This window comes from Anguilla rostrata, chromosome 2 (assembly GCF_018555375.3).
Source record: "Anguilla rostrata isolate EN2019 chromosome 2, ASM1855537v3, whole genome shotgun sequence".
Lineage (NCBI taxonomy): Eukaryota > Metazoa > Chordata > Actinopteri > Anguilliformes > Anguillidae > Anguilla > Anguilla rostrata.
This window is the reverse complement of record NC_057934.1, coordinates 34,643,396-34,662,204: the sequence shown is the minus strand read 5'-3', so window position 1 is coordinate 34,662,204 and position 18,809 is coordinate 34,643,396. Positions and strand designations below refer to the sequence as shown.

Below are 18,809 nucleotides of genomic sequence, written 5' to 3'. Positions count from 1 at the left end.
ATGGTGAAACTATATGCTTTATACTTTTGGTTAGAAAGAAATATAAAGTGATAAGAAGATATGAATGTCAAAGATTTAATATAGCATAGAATATGCTGTTTTAAATCATTCTTCTTAATGCTTTGGTGTTTTTTCAGTGAGTTTCCATTGTGATTTATTCTGATTTAAACAACTTGCCCAACTATCTTTTTTACCCATTGGTGAGCTGTCCTTCAAAACTACTGTCGACTCAACAGCAATGAGTTTAGCCTCATCCTCTAGAAATAACTGCCAAATGATATTTCAAGTGGTACTTATGTCAAAGGCTTCAATAATTTATTTATTCATAAGAATTACAAAATATTTACAGATTGTAAAAACAGTTGGCTATCTTAAATACAACTCAAGCTGTGACTGGACAGGATTTTACCTCTGGCATTAAGTCCACATCTACAACAACAAACAGTACCTTGGTGGCGGCTCACATTATACACCAGTGCTGGCATTCAGCCTCAAACCAATGAGTTGTGTTATCTTTTCAGACAGCCAAGGGAACTGACGTGGTTTTATTATTCTTGTGATTCTGCAAAACCATTATCTCTCTAAGCTATTATCCTCAATGCAGCTGTTTGGTAGAAAGGAAAATAAAATAAGTCTGTCAGACTTGTTGGTGCTGGGCTAACTTCTGTTGATGCTACAGCCTATTCGAGCATTCACATATTCCTTAGATACAAAGAACGGCTGCACCGCAAACACTAGCTACAGAAGAAGGAGGTTCAATACTGCATGTCACATAAAGGACAAATCCATTTCTCCTGACCCTGGGGTCATCTGAAAGTGTTCCTTTGTTTGGCCACTTGCACCAGATTCCCTCTTTCTGAAAGGAACCTTAGCTGGGCTTCGACAGTTTAAAAAAAAAGGTTGACTCTGCAGGTATCCCTGCCCATAGAAGATAGTTCATCTCTTCTTCTTGCTGTGTCTGACCATCTTCTTTCTCTTCAGAATCATTTCGTACAGTTTCTCTAGGCCGTGCTGCAGGCCCTGGCCGTCGACTGCGCTGCAGCCCTGCGTGTGGTGCAGGGTGGAGGCGCTCAGTTCGTGGAGGGCGAGCACCTTTTCCACCTCCGCCACCGACAGCGCAGACGTCAAGTCCTGCTTGTTGGCCAGCAGGAGCACCGGAACCCCCTGGTTCTCCGAAGTGCGGGTGATCTTGTGCAGCTCCACCTTGGCCTCTTCCATGCGCTCGGCCTCGGTGGAGTCCACCACGAAGACCATGCCGTCCGTCCGCCGCGTGTACGACTTCCACAGCGGGCGGAGCTTCTCCTGGCCGCCCACGTCCCACACCTGGAAGGTGATGGCGCGCGAGTTGCCCACCGCGACCTTGATTTTCTCTGTGTTGAAGCCCTTGGTGGGGATTGTCTTCACAAACTCGCTCAGCTTCAGACGGTACAGCAGGGAGGTCTTGCCTGCGGCGTCGAGGCCGATGACCACCACATGCAAGCACTGGAAGTTTGGCAGGAAAGGAGTGTTAGGAGCAATCTCCGTCAGCTGGTTCCCCATGGCAGACAGGGTCTTCTGGCCTTGTTAGCAGTGAGGTGGCAGCTTCTTTTGAGGAAGGTGATTCTATTTATTGGCTCATGGCATTCACACCTACTTCAAAGGTTGTGCTGGCAGACAGGGGGTTAGCTGGCCGGAGTCACCGCAGACCTTATCAAAACATAAACAAAACATTTGGTTACACATTTCTAATATAGATTAAATGTAATCATTTCAAGTTGTTGGGAGGGTGTTATCGTTAAATTAACAACTAATCAACATAACACAGATTTGCCTGAAATGAACTAAACATGAAAAAAATGGTAGAATTATAAATGGGAGCTGATGGTTATATACAAATGTGAGATAATTCACAAACAGTATCTCTATAGAATAAAGTTATATTGCACTGGCATCCTATATTATCAAATGTAGCCTAGTCAATGGCTGACGGTCTGACAATTAGACACCGTTATTACAGTATCTTAGGGATTGTATTGTTACAGAACAAGTGGGCATCTGCAGTGAACATACCACTCCGCTAATGTCAAGCCCCTTCACATTAATGCATTGAAAGGACAGATAACATTACAATACGAAACACCCTAGTTCTAACATCTGCGAAAATATAATAAGCCTTTGCCCACCCGTCATGGGTACTAGCACAGAAGATTAACAACCTGCTGGTATGCGCAACTGCACCACTTTGATTATTTCATAAAATATTTATTAACTTAAGAAAATATGTTTACAGTTCTTGACATCGTAAAATTTGCGCTATTTTAGATTAGTAGTTTAATTGTTCACATTTAGAAGACCCTTAGTTGCTGTTGTCGCTTTTAAATTCAGGGGAATCCGCTTAGAACACTAAATCGTGAGGGATTTGTTGCGGGAGGAGACTGATGTCAAGACAATGGTTTAAACTGCAAAGATAGACCTTGTCTCCGAATACTCATAACTGATTTTGGGTAGGCTACCATTTGTCACACAATGCTCTGTCTGGGTGCATTTAATTGCCTTTGAGAACACTGGAGCGATGATAGGATGTATCACTACATCTGTACGCAGTGAACGCAGAAAACATAAACATATTACCACTCAAGACGTCACCACAAATGATAGTTAAAGCATACTGATCATGCGTTATTTCACGCCTTGGCTGCCTGGCAGTGCAGGCTACAAATAGTTCTTCACTTCATATTATTGTTTCGCACAATCCGAGTTTCAGTAGATCGGTCCTCAAAATTGAACAGATTTGTAACTTTATTAAAGCATCTGTATCCCATCTATACACACGACAACATATTTTAAGCCAGGGACCGCATAACATAATGTTAGTGCTTTTATATTTTCGAAAATGATGCTGGCTGATCATAATTAAACTGAATTTACCTTAAGATGTATCTCGTATTGACCAACACAACATCGTCTTCTACAACGCGATTAAATATCCATGTATGTCCACGTTCACAAGTAAATCCAAATTCGAGTTCGGCCGATATTGCGCTCGCATCCTGTCCCCGTTATCTTCTGGTGAGGTGTGAAGCGGAGAAGAGAGGACACAACATTTAGAGCACAACCCCCTAAGTGACGTGACCCAACACGCTACAAAGAATCCTCCGCCACCTCCAGCACCTAGGCGGGATGTTAAAGGGGACGCAAGATGTTTATCTAAAGTCAACCTTTGTCATATCTACTTCCAAAAATAGCCTTGCAAAAGATGTTTTGCTTTGCATAATGTATGGAAAGATCTCTCCAGGACATAACAGTAATATCATAGAGCAGTTTAAAGATAGGCCTACTGACAGTGTGAAACAAATATAGGCATACCATATGTAAATATTGTTTTCGAAAAAGTTAAAAAGTTTATGTAGTTTTATTAGTAAAAAAACAAATAAAACTACATAACGCAGCTCAGATTTGCTTGTTATAATATTGCAGAGCTGCCATGGCTTCACTTCAAATTTGTATTTTATCTGGTGATTTAGGATAATTCTAATAATGCAACAATGCATTTCCAAATTGAACATTCTGAGCGTCCTAATCTTGAGGCTTAAAGTCTCATGTAGTTGCCCAGCTGTAATTGAAATTAGGAAATTAGGCGTCCTGCTTAAAAATAGCCTACCACTGATGTAGCAAGGCTGTAAGTATCTGATGAATTTTATATGGTATTGAAAATATTCGGTGTATCTCAGTGATGTGCACTTGTGGGCACATCACATAGTGCCATTTTAGTGTATGGGCTACCGAGATAACAAGCTACTCCGGACCGAGATCTGCGCCAAATCTGACCCGAAGTCAGCACTGCCGGCCTGGTAGTAATCGGTGGAAATCTGGGCCGGAGTCACTTACTATCTGGGTGAGGAACAGGGAGAAGTAGTGGAGTGCCCAGTAGTATGAAAAGACGAGATGTAGGCTTTATAGCACACGCTTTGTTCACTTTTATCAGATTTTCTCAAGCATGCCTAGTAGACAGGCAGCAGAAATGTAGCTTTTAATTAAAAAGAATTTTGTTTCCGATATTCTATTCAAATAGACTGTCACTACTGTGGAACAGAAGCAAGCTCAAGAAAGTGCCGCAGTTTCCTAACCACTGAAGACATACGAATAACCAATGACATGCCAAACTACAACAGTTATACATAGGTAAAGCTTTTCCTCACCTCAGCTGGATGCAATTTGAAATAGCCTATTAAAGAGAAAAAAAAATTGTCATAAAAATCAACACGATAAAGCATCCCAATTTATTTTGTATGATTATTTAGTGGTGACATCACCTCTAAAGTTCGCTGCGCTTCTGCACCCCCCTGTGGTCTTGAAAGTGGTTGTCCCATTATTTTTAGTGAATAAATAGCCAGCATACCTGGGTGCATTCTGTTTTTTAATGCTGCATTTTACGCTTTCAAGTATTAGTTCACATTAGAATATATGGTGACTACTGTAAACTGAGAATAAAAAGCATTTAAATGTCAAGTTAATATTTAGTACCACAGCGTAATTTGTACCATTTCTTTTGTCTTAAACAGTAACTATATTTCAGTTCAAACTGGAAGGGCCTTCCTGGAATCCTCCAGGACAGTGGGTTTGATGGTGGGATCATTCACCATCAGCCCAATTAACGCTAGACTCAAGTCCCTCTTGAAGCCCTTGAATGTTTCAAGGACACTCCGTCACATTCAGTTCTCAGCAGAGAGGACCGAAACAATTAGGGCAGCAGTGCTGACTATTGTTTAGTATCTGTCGTGCCGGGCTGAGATGGGTGCTTAGTGTAATGACTGGAATGTGGTGGCATTTATCTGGGGGTGTATAATTGTCCACAGGTCTGTGGAACAGTTTGCTGACAAAATGTAGAACCCCCCCCCACTCCTCAAGACATGCTCCAGTGTCAGTCATGGCACGACATAACAGTCAACCTCAGAGAGACTGTATGGCATTAATTTTGTCTTCACTGTGGCTGTCCATGTCCCACAAAGAAACACTTTGGCACAAAAGTTACTTAGGCAATGTGCAGGCAACACACTGAGCTTAAGGTATGATTTCACCACAACAGCCAAATGGAACAGAAATAAAGGCTTCAGGCATACTCTTATACACAATCACAAGACATGAGTGTTTGTGATGTTTTCCTTCTGTGCAGTTGAGCATATTACAAGTCTGTACTGGTCTGTGAGCTGTGCTCGGAGATATCCCCTGAAACTCCCAAAACCAGCAACCAGCTCCCTTTCATACAATAATTAAATGTAACAGTAATAGAAATAACAGGAAATGTGACTGATCATCCCCTAATAGAGATTAGGCTCCAGGCTCGTTTGCACCATCTTGCTGCAGGTGGTTTTACAGTGCTAATTATAACACCTATAGCATTATTCTGTAAATACGAAACAGGCCCTGAATAACATTTTTGGATTTGGGAACTTGTTAATTATTTCCTGTAAATTGATGTGAGTCTCCCTCTTGCCTATGTGAGAAGTTCAATAGCAGCCCTACACAAAATGAATGGTTAGCTTCCTTTGAGCATGCTTCTCGTCTTATCGCCATGGGGAAAGGAAACCGGATGAGAGGTTGGTGAAATGCAAATGGCCTCTTTAGGCCAATTAGGATCCTTTTCCAGAAATTCCGGCTGCAATTCCTAAATGATGAAACCAAAATGTATAAAAATACCAATTCATAAAAGCTGAGAACCTACACTTTAACCGCATGTAAATTGTTTAATTATAAATCTACAATTGTTGAGTACTAAGCCAAATCAAGAAGAAGAAAAAATACATTTTTTTGTCCTAAACATTATGGGGAATCTGTATATGTTCCAATGAGATCCCAATTACTGGTTAGGATTAGTTTTGATTAATTGGTGTTATACATATAGCTACAAATTGAGATTTGCTTTTAAAATAAGGCCATTGTAATGTGAGTAACAATTCAAATAAATAAAGAATACAGATTCTAAAAGGTATATACTTTAAAATCGTGGCATTAATTACCATTCAAAAAGCTGTACTGAAAACAGCATGAGTTAGCCTACTTAAGGTTCTCTTTCTCTCAGAGGACCTCAGAGGAACAGAAGCAGCCTATTGCATCTATTGAGACACCAGGTGCATGCACTTTTCCAAATCAAGCATAGGTAATTTGTTATCAAACAAACTCCTGTCTGGAAGATAAAGATAATGTCAGTGTAATAATTCAGTGTCTCCCTCCATGTTATTTTGTATTTGCACGTGAAGATTAAACACACAATGCATGTGTGGGTAGCAGCTGAGATCTAAAGTCCAGTTGAGAATCTCACTGGGTCTTAAGATCTTACACTGTTAAATTGAATAGGCTTAAATTTAGTGGAGAAATCACTTGGCTGTATATTGATGACGAAGTATGCGGGGAAAAACTGAAGCAATATAAAGATTTTATTCTGAATAACTAAAGTTGCTAGTAATATTATAGTCTCTGAATTAGCCTTTCGGATATTCATTCTTTATGGTATGATAATCCATTACAAGCACACTTTTATTAACATAATGAAAACAGTTTGGAGTCATAGCAATTGCACTCCAAACCCTTGGAAGTGTGTGTAAAGTATTGATGCATATCGTTTGTGGAATTTTAACTGCTTGTTCAAGCTGGCTTTGTCATACCATCATTCCATAAAGAGAAAGTGATTAACCCACTGTTTGTATAAGTACCATTCATCTATTTGCTAATTCGGCTTTGTAAACTAACAACAGTCAATAACTACTTGACTACATAACTGCATCAGCAATTCTCATTTACAAAGTCAACAATGGGTTAGCCCCAATGGACACATGCCAATGCTTTCCTCAAATGGCAATCTGAACCTGAGCTAAACCTGCACTTCTGATTGGCTCTTCTCCTTTTGAGCAAGACATTCATTAAAAGCTGGCTGCAGCTAGGCAGCGTTCAACTCCACTGCAGCAGAACCTGTCACACCCAGCTGCTTACGGATTAAAGAGGCGGGATGTTAAATATTGAAGACTCCCAAGGCTACTGTAGGGCTGCTATTCAGATTTAACGTGAGAGTCTGGGATTGGAACACTGAGGTTGTAGAAAGGAACAGCCAAGGACACAATTTCTATACTGTTACATGGATTCTGAAAAGTCCTTCAAGTCTAAGCACTTGGCATACCTCTTACGTGACATTCTGTGAGCTGGAACTGGTTTGGAGGCATTTTGTGACTAGAACGTTTGCTCCACAGAATGACATCAGCCCTAACGCAGATGTCAGACAACACCACACTTAACCAATACAGATCAACACAGAAGACTGGTAAGCATGAGGTTGTATTGTATGACAAATAAGATTAATTTCCTCATAGAAAACCTTGATTACTGTCAAACAGTTAAAGAGCTGCTATTATTGAAGGATAACTGTATTGAACACAAAATACTGGTTTAATGCCTACCCAATAGCCATTCATAAACAAGGAAATCAATCATTCATTTAAGTGGCATATTTGTTTGCTTATAGAACAAATATAACACTACCATATAACCATCTACCATTTGTAGAAAAATGCTATGAAATGGTATTTAATACAACAGATACAGAAATGCCCTGATTTACACCCTCAGTACTATGTTTGAATTAAATAACAAAAAATCCAACAAATTCAGTTGGAATAATGTCTAATTAAACCTAGTGCAGATTTTGTGTTAATCCAGCTAAAAGTTATTTGATAAGGGAATATTTTTTCTGCTCGCCTCTGTTCAAAGTGTAGGCAAATCTGGAAATGGTCAATGAACTTCCATGAACTGGTTAATGCTTACATAGAATTTGGTTAAGGAAGAGATTGCAATAGGGTGTGATAGTTGGAGGATGTATGCAGGATATCACATAGTCTACCATCTGTGAATTCCCATCCATGCTTGATGCTGCTGTCGTGACTTCCAAAGGCACACAATTCAGTCCACTGGAAGTATGACTTACATGGCAGTGACTGCTACAATGGCAAGATCAAGAGCAATGAGCATTCCAGAAGGAACATCTGAGCTGCCACTGGAATCAGATACAATGCAGCCTGTCCATTCTAGTACTTTCCACCTCTGATAAATCTTATTTTAAAGAATCCTTGATTCATCCCAAACATATATTCCAAGTCATATGCTCCAGACATATCCTCTGTACCTGTTTGAGTTTGGGTGGAGTGCCTGCAGCAGCAACACAAAACAAGTGCTACTTCACCATTTCATTCGCTTCAATAACCTACAATCCTAGGGATGTTCTTACTGTGAGATAACTGTTCTGTACAGTGGACCACTGTCCTGCCCTGAGAAGGAAAGCCCGCTTGATTGCAGATTGTTGCAGTTTTCATGTTCTTCCCGTGTCTGCGTGGGTTTCCTCCCAGTACTCCGGTTTCCTCCCACAGTCCAAAGACATGCAGGTAGGCTAAATGGAGTCTAAATTATAGGTATAGGTATGAGTGTGAGTGAATGACGTGTGTGCCCTGTGATAGATTGGTGACCTGTTGTAAGTGTACTCCTACCTCTCACCCAATGCATGCTGGGATAGACTCCAGCCGGCCCCTCTGCTACCTTCAACAGGAACAAGCGGGTTTGATAATGGATGGATGGATTGATAGATGGAGGAACTGAATTCGCTCAAAGGTGACAGTCACAAAAGTGAGAGGAGATCAACAGTAACATTTTTAATGGATGCCCGTTCATTGTTTTCCCTTCTTAAATAGCGCCTATAGCACCTGTGATGGCACAGAACAGCTCTTCCGGCACACAGGCATTCAGGAATTTGCGCTCAATGCAGCCTCGCAAGAACAGGCCCGAGTAACCTCACAGCAAATGTAAGTGGCAGGTTTAATGTCTACTGGAGAATGAACAAATCAACATTCATGGGCTGCTGGAAGGCTAACCCTGCTAAGACAATGGGTTACGTGTGTGGATGCACCCAATCAGACTGCAACAATGCTAACATCAACCGCGACCCTACAAGGCAGCGCATAACAGTCCGTTGCATCAGCCCGGGAGAGAGGATTTCAGACGGCACGCTTGCCCTCCTCTCACTGCACATCAGTAATGACTATTCTGGTCAATCGGGTGTGACCACAGTGGATCTGCACCAGCTGCTCATTAAGCGTACTTCTCTGAGCAACAATTAAAACTCCGCCCAGTAAGTCGTGGAGAGAAAAGAAGCAGTACCTGGCAGCCCGCACATCATGTTATTAGTAGAAAAAAAACATGAGCACTCCAGCACTGATAGCGGACATATCAGCAATGAGACCTAAAAATGTAACAGGGCATTGCAAATTGAGAGAAAATAAGAAAACAACAGGGTGAACAATTGGTTTAAAAAGAAAGGAAGTCAATACATAGAATTATTATGTTATTATAACATAGTGACTATGTTCCTAAGACATCTACCTGACATCAACATTACAACTTCACATGAAACAAAACAATCTGAAGAGGAAAAATTAGACAAGAGGCAGTGCCCAAGACTTCATATTTAATTATAAAACCATAATCACGATTGGAACATGACATGTTACACATACTGAAAATCAACGCAGTAAAATGATAAATGAAGCATAAGGTATTCACAAAGACACAGTAAAGTGCATACCCCTGAGGTAAAACCAACCATACATAAAACATCCCTTTACCACGCTCATTTCCATAATATCTAGAAATGGGTGTCTGGTATCTAGTAAATATTCAGTATCTAGCCACAAGTCTTTTATCATACTAATTTCCAAAATATCTAATATTTTTCAGTGGGTTACGATGAATTCAATGATATTTCCAAAAATGTGAACACAGTCAGACAATGAAAACGTCCCTTTCAACAATAACAAAGTTGTTTTTACTTCCAGCTGCAGGGTTTTCATATTAAAAAGCCACACAGAGCTTGATCCCCACCTAGTGGCCGATGGCTTAGAGTAGCAATCACTCCCATCCGTACATGAGTACTTCTCAGTGGGGAAACACGATAATTCGGTTTCACTTCCTCAGAGACTACAATCACGGCAACCAGCTGTAATCCCATTTTTCATTAAAGGTTTTGAAACTGACCTTGTTAACTGTGATGTCATGACAACCGCATATTCAATTAATTAACAAAATGTAAATCAAACTCACACTAATATAATCTGGGGAATACCAATGGTCATCTTCAGGCAATATGAATATCTGTATAAAATGCACCATCTGTGCATTGCAGAAGCATTGGATGAAGAGACATTTACTGTGATATGTGTACAGAAACACCAAAATTGAACTTGTTAAGAGTAATATATTCTGGCATTTAATAGGTAAAGTCCTTGCAACATCCACTGAATAAAACATTTGAAATTATCAACTGCAAAGTGGTGCAGTGTTTGTATTAATCCTACTAAATATTACTCCTTAAGGAAATAAATTTTTATGAGGAACTAAAGTGAACCATTTCATTAAAAAAGTCAGGTCCCATATCTCTTATTCATATTCATTTAAAAGGGAAATGAGTAATGAGAACATGCATGTACATTTTGATCAAAGCAGAAGTGAGTTCCCTCATAACATTTTCCCTTTTAAAAGTGGGCAAATACTTGTTAGTGCATACATACAACCTGACATCCAACATCTCATCCACCACGCTTTACTGCTATGATAACCTCCACTCTTCCGTGAAGGCTTTATATGAAATGCTGGAGAATTGCTGCAGGGATTTCCTTCCATTCAGCCAGAAGTGTTAGTGAGGTTGGGCACTAATTGGGTGATTAGGCCTGGTTCGCAGTTGGATTTCCAATTGATCCCAAAGGTGTTGGATGAGGTTGAGGTCAGGGCTCCGTGCAGGCCAGTCAAGTTCTTTCTAAACCGATCCCGACAAAACCATTTCTATATGGACCTCGCCGAGTGCCTGAGGGCATTGTCATGCTGAAACAGGAAAGGGCCTTCCAAAAAATGTTGCCACAAAGTTGAAAGCGCAGAATCATCTTAAATGTCAATGCATACGATTTGTTTTCACTGGACCTATGGGGCCTAGCCCAAACCATGAAAACCAGTCCCTGAACAAGGTGGCCAGATACTTTTGGTCATATAGTGTATATACACAGTGAGCTCCATTATGTTTGGGACAAAGCTATAATTTCGTTTCCATACTTCATCATTTTATATTTGTAATCAAACAATTCATAAGTGATTAAAGTGCAGATTGTCAGCGTTTATTATCACATTTCAGGGCGCTATAATATTTGGGACAAATGGCCTCACAGATGTTTCTGATTAGTCAGGTGTGTTCAATTGCTTTCTTAGTACATGTATAAGAGGGTTTTCAGTATCTAGCCTTGATTGTAGGCTTTTGATTGCCTTTGGAGTCTTTTATTGCCATTTGTCTACATGAGGTTCACAGTTGTGCCAATAAAAGTCTAGGAAGCCATTATGAGGCTCAGAAATAATAAAAAATACATAGACATAGACAAAAACTTAGGCTTACAAAATCAACTGTTTGGAACATCGACATAGCTCAGGAGGTAAGAGCAGTTGTCTGGCAGTCGGAGGGTTGCCTGTTCGAACCCCGCCCTGGACGTGTCGAAGTGTCCCTGAGCAAGAGACCTAACCCCTAACTGCTCTGGTGAATGGTCAATTGTAAAGCGCTTTGGATAAAAGCGCTATATAAATGCAGTCCATTTACCATTAAGAAAAAAGAAAGCACTAGGGAGCTCAGTAATCCTGGTAGGCCAAAGAAGACCTCTGCAGTTGATGACTGAAGAATTCTCAATTTTTCAATGAAGAAAAACTCCCAAACACCTGTCTGACCGATCAGAAACACTCTTCAGGAGGCAGGTATGGATGTGACAGTGACTACTGTCCACAGAGGATTTCACAAACAGAGCTACAGAAGCTACACTACCAGATGCAAACCTCTAGTTAGTTGCAAAAACAGAATGAGCAGTTTACAGTTTGGTAAGAAGTAACTAAACAGCCTGCAGAGTTTTGTAGAAAGGTATGTGAACAGATTAGACCAAGATTCACTTGCATAAGAGTGAGGGTAAGAGCAACGTGTGGAGGTCAAAAGGAACTGCCCAAGATCCAAAGCACACCATCTGTGAAACATGGTGGCGGGGGTGTTATGGCTTGGGCATGTATGGCTGCCACAGGCTGCCCAGCAGAAGAGGAGTCCCAAAGCTCCTCACACTGGCCTCCAGAGTTCAGCCCTTCAAGAGTCAATTCACACCCACGGCGCGCTAAAATGCCGCGGTCTCGGGATGGAGGGGCTAAGCGATGTGGGGGGTGGTTGAGTTATTCCCGCAATCAACGTACTGGAACGTGTCCATGGACAGCTGCTCGGCGTGTCCCAGATAGAACACCTTCATCGTCATCCTGTGGAAGATACGAGGACAAAACTGGATGTGTTAGCCATGGACTTGGAGCATCTGCACGCACGCTCACTGTCTGTGTTGCTTTACGACTCAGCGCTTACCAGGTACAGCATATGTATGCTCTTTCTTTCATGGTGACAAGGATAGGCTTTGCAATCAAAAAACTCTGAACTCGCTTGTGCATCGGTGTTAACAGTTTATGGTAAAGGGAGGGTTAGGGGGGGAATAAAATGGTTACAGTGTAACTTCAGGTACTGTTTCAGAATTGCATGTTCCAGGTTGGCTCACAACATGCAACATGTGCGATCGACCCACACTGGAAAAGCTGGACAGAACAGCCAGTTACATGACAGAGATCCTAAACGGCTGTTTATTTTCAGCCTCTCAGCAGAAATCTCTTCGTTCGCCGCAAAAGGTTTGATTGATTACATAAGGGGCAGGGGCATTACAGACATAAACCACATCACAGTATTTCTGGACCTCTTAGGAAGATGATGATTATTATTATTTTAATTTGTAAGCCTCTGACCTCTCTGTACATGTATCAGTCATTCTCTTTATATGCATCCGCATCAGTGCCTGTATGGTCTCATGTCCAAAATATTTATTTGCCTGAAACGCACTTCAGTTGTACATGGTACTATAGGTACTATGGTGTAATTCAATGGTTAATGCCAGATTAAATGCATGCAAAAATCATCCAGCTATAGTTGCTGATGGCTTCTTTTGTGATGCAACTGAGATAGACTGTGAAGCATTTTACTAGAAAAAACAAGCTGTGTTTTTGGTTTGTTTCTGCAGAGAAACAGCTGCCAACTGTTCTTCTGATGGCAACTGATTAACATGAATCCACAAATATTTCCAGGCTCTACCCGTAATGGATAAAAGGGTGGGCAGAAGCCAATAGAAGTTTAGCATAGTTTTAAGAAAAATAAAAAGGTTTACTCACTGTAAATGCAAAAACAAGGTGTGAATTCTGAAGGAGGTCGACTTGCAGTAATTGCTGTAAAAGACAAAGAAGTTTCATTTATTGGGGCAAGAGGACCTGACTGGTTTATCGGGCCCAAAAAACAGTGGTCTCAAAGCAGGAAGCCAGGTCTTGGCTCAGGGCCTATGCCCCTACAACGGAATGCATCCACAAATGATTAACCATCTTTCTTCCAAATAAACATTTTTATGGCCTTCTACATGAAGTCAAAACCCTAAAATGAACGGCAAGGTTGCCAGGGATTTTGCAAATCTCTCATCATTCAAGGTGATCTTATCCCAATGTCTTTCCTGAGCGTATCTAATGATCCTTCGAGAAAATGGCAGGAGAACAGGCTTCAGCCTTCCCAGGGATCTCCCATCACTTCCTTAGCCTAACATGGAGATGATGATTATTATTATTATCCCCTCAGACACAACAAACAAGTACTTACTTCAGGCCCTGGTCTGCAATTGTAATGGGAATCTCGTAAGTGTACTGCAGAAGAGAAAATAAATGGTAAATGGACTGCATTTATATAGCGCTTTTATCCAAAGCGCTTTACAATTGATGCCTCTCATTTGCCAGAGCAGTTAGGGGTTAGGTGTCTTGCTCAAGGACACTTTGACACGCCCAGGGCGGGGTTTGAACCGGCAACCCTCCGACTGCCAGACAATCGGTCTTACCTCCTGAGCTATGTCGCTAGGTGTAAGTGATTTCGAGAACTTAGATTTGTACGATTCTTTTCGTAGTGCAACAGTTTTACAGTGGATCCCTAGTAAGAAGATGCAGGTTTCTTTACACCGATGGTTACTATAGAATCAATTTAGCCTTCCAGTGTTGTTGTGCTTTGGCTTATTTGTCAGTGTAAAGCGAAGCTGTGGAACTGCATTACTATAATAGGATACAGCAAATACAAAGGCATTGTGTCACAATGAGACTACAGGATGCCTTGCAATAATCCAACTGCTCAAAGTATCAGAAATAGGTTTACGGAGCAACAGAGCAGCGCAACAGTGTGGGGGTCCTCACCACTTTCTGAGAGCGTGGTGTGATGGTGGTGACATTGGCGATCTTGACCTTTCCCACAATGGTGTCCCAGATCAGGACCTGTAGGTCCAAGTCACAGGCCTGGACAGCAAGGAAGTTCTCATTGGTGATGTTCAGAACATTCTGGAAGGAAGTGGGTGAACAGAGCACAGTCAAATGGGAAGGAGGGTGAGAAGAAGAAGAAGAGAAGACTTTTATGCCTTTTAATATGATTACAAACGGTAATCCGTTTTAATACCGTTCTTTCAATTTGCTGCTCTTTTGTGCGAAGAGAGCATCCATCAGATTGAGCTGTGCCTTAACCTCCCTCTCAAAGGCAGTTAGTCTCATTGAATATCATGGGTAACAAGCCCTGCATAACTTTCCAGGCTAGAAAAGTCCTGTTTATCTGAAATCACAGCCCACATCAAAGAATATGGGCAAAATAATCTGCCACTGAAACTGCTTCTACTGATCTGATATTTGTAGAAAAACTGTTTGTTTATTAAACTGCTACTTGAAACCACAGCTAAATCTTCTATATTGTCATAGAGATCTAGAGAGTCAGTTCAAGCTGGTGAATTTCTTTGCAATGTTTGTGAGTATGCTAGTTATTCTCTGAAGCTGAAAACCACATCTGGAAATGCACATATAATGCCTAGATTTTCATTTTTCCTGACATTGATGTACGTCACTGTAAAATAAATTTTATTTGTTACCAGTTTTGTATCTCATTATGATGCTCTAAACCAGAATCGATTTCCTCATGGCTGTACCTCATGACATCATGTCATATCCGTTACCAATCCCTGCCTGACACCCACCGTGAGATTCATCTGGATGGTTGTAGGCAGGAAGAAGACATACGATGACTTGAGTGCCACGGGCAACAACGAGACAGTCCGGGGGAAGAGGAAGAAGAGGATCAGCGCGCAGATGAAGAGGCACAGCACCACCGACACGCATACGTACAGCTTCCTGAGGGAGGGTATGGACATTACGTCATGCTCACAGAAACAGAGGAAATAAACACTCGCTCTGCTTATTTCATGTAGGCGAATAATTGACTCTATTTTCATTTTTGCTGGGGTATGTTGGGCAAAGAGACAGTCAACACAGGAAACATATCTTCTGGGACACTTACGTGCGTTGGGGCTTCAGTCTTTGGTCGCTGCAGGGGATGACTGCCACCAGCTGGCCTTCCTGACCTGTGAAAACGACAGCAGACAGCGCTACAGGACAGCTCTGATCACCACTGGCTAACACTGCCTCTGTGCAGAGTCATGTGGATGCAGTCAATCATAATCCGAAACATCTTCACATATAAGGAACAGTCAGATGATTAGCAAAACATTTATGCAGACATGCATTTAGATACATTTAGATGCATTTAGGCACCTCTCGGGATGCGCCCTGTTCCATGACAAGTGGGGCAGTCGCTGCAGCTGTCATTACTGGTGCTTCCATAGTCCTTCCGGGAGAGCTTCCTCTTTTCTGATTCCCTGGGCAAGATGTCCTCCTCTTCCTGGGTCTTTTGGCGATGCCCCATTGACACACCCATTGGCATTCCCTTCTTACCTGGAAAATACAGTCAAAATGTATCCTGGGATTGTCTGTCATCCATACAGCCCAGGGATCAGGGTGTGTTTGTGTGTGCTTGATCATGCGATAAGCACCGTGTGTGGTTCCAAAAAAAATACAATACTGGTTTATAAATATTAAATTAAAGGTGCAATGTAACTTAAAACAATCATACATATACCTGCAAGTAGGAATTATAGGGTTCCAAGCACACATCACAAAAATAAACAGAGAAAACATTATGAAACACAAACAAGATAGACAGACAGACAAAAGGCAAATATTTTGTGAGGATTAGACAGGCAGTTGGTACGATATGGCTAATTTTGTGCTAAGCTACAACCTTTCGACGTGTCTATGAATCAAGGACATCAAAAATCTTTCTTTTTTCCAGCAACTTCGCTGTGGGACCATAGTGTGACAACTGAATTTCCATGTGGGATCATAAAAATCATCCTGCTTGCACTGACAATTTTTTGTGGTCACTGACTGCTCATGTCTTGGACATGGCAGTTTTAGAATTTGAACCAACAACTTTGTGTTTCAAAGGCTTGATCTTTATTCACTAAGACACACCTCTGTTTAGTGTGTTGTAAGGGGAGGGGGCTGTAAGGGGTGGAGTATCTTGACAGTTCAAGCTATATTGAAATCCTCAAAAAGAATATTTTATCTTTATTAGTCCCTTCCATCAGTCAATTTAAACATGGCTTTACAGACATCATCTTGAAAGTCCTGACATCATAAGTCTAGTTTGATGAATATTGATCAAATTATACGTGTTTTCAAATTGTACACGTGTTATTTGTGAATGAGACTAATTGCTGTTTGTTGATTGGCTTAGGCCGCACCCCTCATGTATTTTGCACCTGCGTGTACTGTTTTTGTATCCCCCGATGAAGGCAGTTACTGCCGATATGCGTTGGGTTAGCCCAAAATAATAAAGAATTTTTTAATTGCTAATCTGGAGATTGGGATTTTTTCTCTCTTTCTTACATTGATCAAATTATATTGAAAGTTCCACATTGTCAATTCATTGGACCAATTATATCTGGACATTTCTACGTGTGGAATGCTCCATTTTTGATGTATCACGTTTGACATTCTTATGACTGAAGGCCATCAGAAATAATCTTTTGTTAGCAATGTAGGTGGACAAAACCATGAGATCAAATTTGACAATTACATTTCCATTTGTGGGATCAATGAAGTGTGACACATCTTTCCATTAATCAACCTCAACATTGTTTTGCTGACAAACATTGTCTGGATTGCGCTGACAGGTTATGACAATAGAGATGCTCACTTTGGGACTCAAACTGATAAAAGCCTGACCCTCAGATACTTTAATCTGAGAAAAAATGAGAAATAATTAATAATAATATTCAATATTATAATATAATAATAATAATAATGGCTTGCATTTATAAAGTGTTTTTCTCTCTCTTCAACCATCACCAATGTGTAGCACCCACATGGATGATGTAGCAGCCATTTTGCACCAGAACACTCACCACACCTCAGTGTGAGGCGAGTTTTTTTTTACCCAGTTAAACTGGGGGGAGGATTAAGTAGTTTAACATTTCAGTTGAACATTTAATTTGAATGACATTTTGAAGACATTTTATAGGACACAGAAATGCATGGCTATGCCTTCATGTTTACTGCACAATAGTACATTTTAGCATGATCGAGGCAGCAAAAAACAAAAAAACTTACTGGCCACACTGAGTACTTTTAAACTGTTGTTTCAAGCACATAAATATTGTCTGAACCCTATATTCCACCCTTTAGCAATCTACTCATCAAAATGATTCCACAATTTTTGGCAAGAAGTTGGACTTTATGCAATTAAAAAGCTTTAACTTTGGGAACTTAGTCTAAGTTCTTCCACAAAGAGTAGAAAAATAGCCAAAACACAACTGTCCTTAATCAGATAAGTTTATAATAACAACTGAAACATACTGAAACATACCTTGACTAGATAATTCCAGATAATTCCAGGAAAGTTTGGAAAGGTGAACGTTCTCATCACGTGTTTTCTAAACAACTCTTGAATATTTGTATAGCAGAATCGGCCTCAAAGCACTGAGTTGTCAGACGTTAGGAGACTGTCTAGCAAAGTTATATCTCAACAAAACGGCCATTAACTAGCATCTTCTCCAAACTTTCTGGAAACCTTTCTGTTGGTTGATAACGTGCAGAGTGAATACTTTTGTATTGTCTTTGTCATTATGGCAGCATTATGAAAACATGTCCATTAAAAAAAATCCGAGCTGACACTTCTAGAACCGTTTCCAGGGACATATTTTGCATGAACAAACCAAAAGAATATGAGATACAATAAAAATAATATAAAACCGAATTGCGCATTATTAAACTATTGCGAAATTAGATACTTACCCGTTTAGCGCATCAAGAGAATTTTATGCCGTCATGTAACATCTCGTCCAACAACAAATGGAGAAAAATAAAAAACCAGGAAGTTGCTGTTTCTCACACCAATGAGTATGAACTGCGCGAGAACACGCTATTTCTTCCGCACTTGGTGAATATAGGTTTCGATATTCAGTAAGAACAAACCCCTCCTACTTAAAATTGCTACCCATTCTCCGCGCTAAGATTCAATACTGCATTTTGATTAAACAATTTAAAAATAAATGGAAATTTTGTTTACTATTGTTAAGTTTATTATGTTGCAGCTTTGAGATCTGAAGGGATTCCATTAGTCGTTAGTTTTTAGAGACTACATCTTTCTTCAGAGGATATTTTAATTATAGCTGAGGCAAAATGTACTCATTGAAATGGGCCTTCAGTGCCTTCTTAGTGATTGCACTTTTGTGTTCCTGAGACTATAGCACCGTCTTTCTCCTCTTTTGTATGTTTTTTTTTTTTTTTTT

The 18,809-nt window shown here is 40.5% G+C and overlaps 2 protein-coding genes across 2 annotated transcripts; both read right to left on the bottom strand.

Annotated features, from left to right (window-relative positions):
- Window positions 1-293: 293 nt before the first annotated feature.
- On the bottom strand, window positions 294-3,079 carry LOC135247857 (ADP-ribosylation factor-like protein 4D). Its single transcript, XM_064321773.1, has 2 exons — window positions 2,908-3,079; window positions 294-1,686 (listed from the first exon to the last, which is right to left on the bottom strand). The coding sequence occupies exon 2, from the start codon at window positions 1,537-1,539 to the stop codon at window positions 937-939; it is 603 nt and encodes a 200-aa protein (XP_064177843.1). The 5' UTR covers window positions 1,540-1,686; window positions 2,908-3,079; the 3' UTR covers window positions 294-936.
- Window positions 3,080-9,467: 6,388 nt separating this feature from the next.
- On the bottom strand, window positions 9,468-18,464 carry tmem106a (transmembrane protein 106A). The gene is made up of 8 exons (XM_064321771.1): window positions 18,313-18,464; window positions 15,730-15,909; window positions 15,476-15,539; window positions 15,156-15,309; window positions 14,335-14,475; window positions 13,757-13,800; window positions 13,285-13,338; window positions 9,468-12,336 (listed from the first exon to the last, which is right to left on the bottom strand). The coding sequence occupies exons 2-8, from the start codon at window positions 15,896-15,898 to the stop codon at window positions 12,231-12,233; spliced, it is 732 nt and encodes a 243-aa protein (XP_064177841.1). The 5' UTR covers window positions 15,899-15,909; window positions 18,313-18,464; the 3' UTR covers window positions 9,468-12,230.
- Window positions 18,465-18,809: the final 345 nt, after the last annotated feature.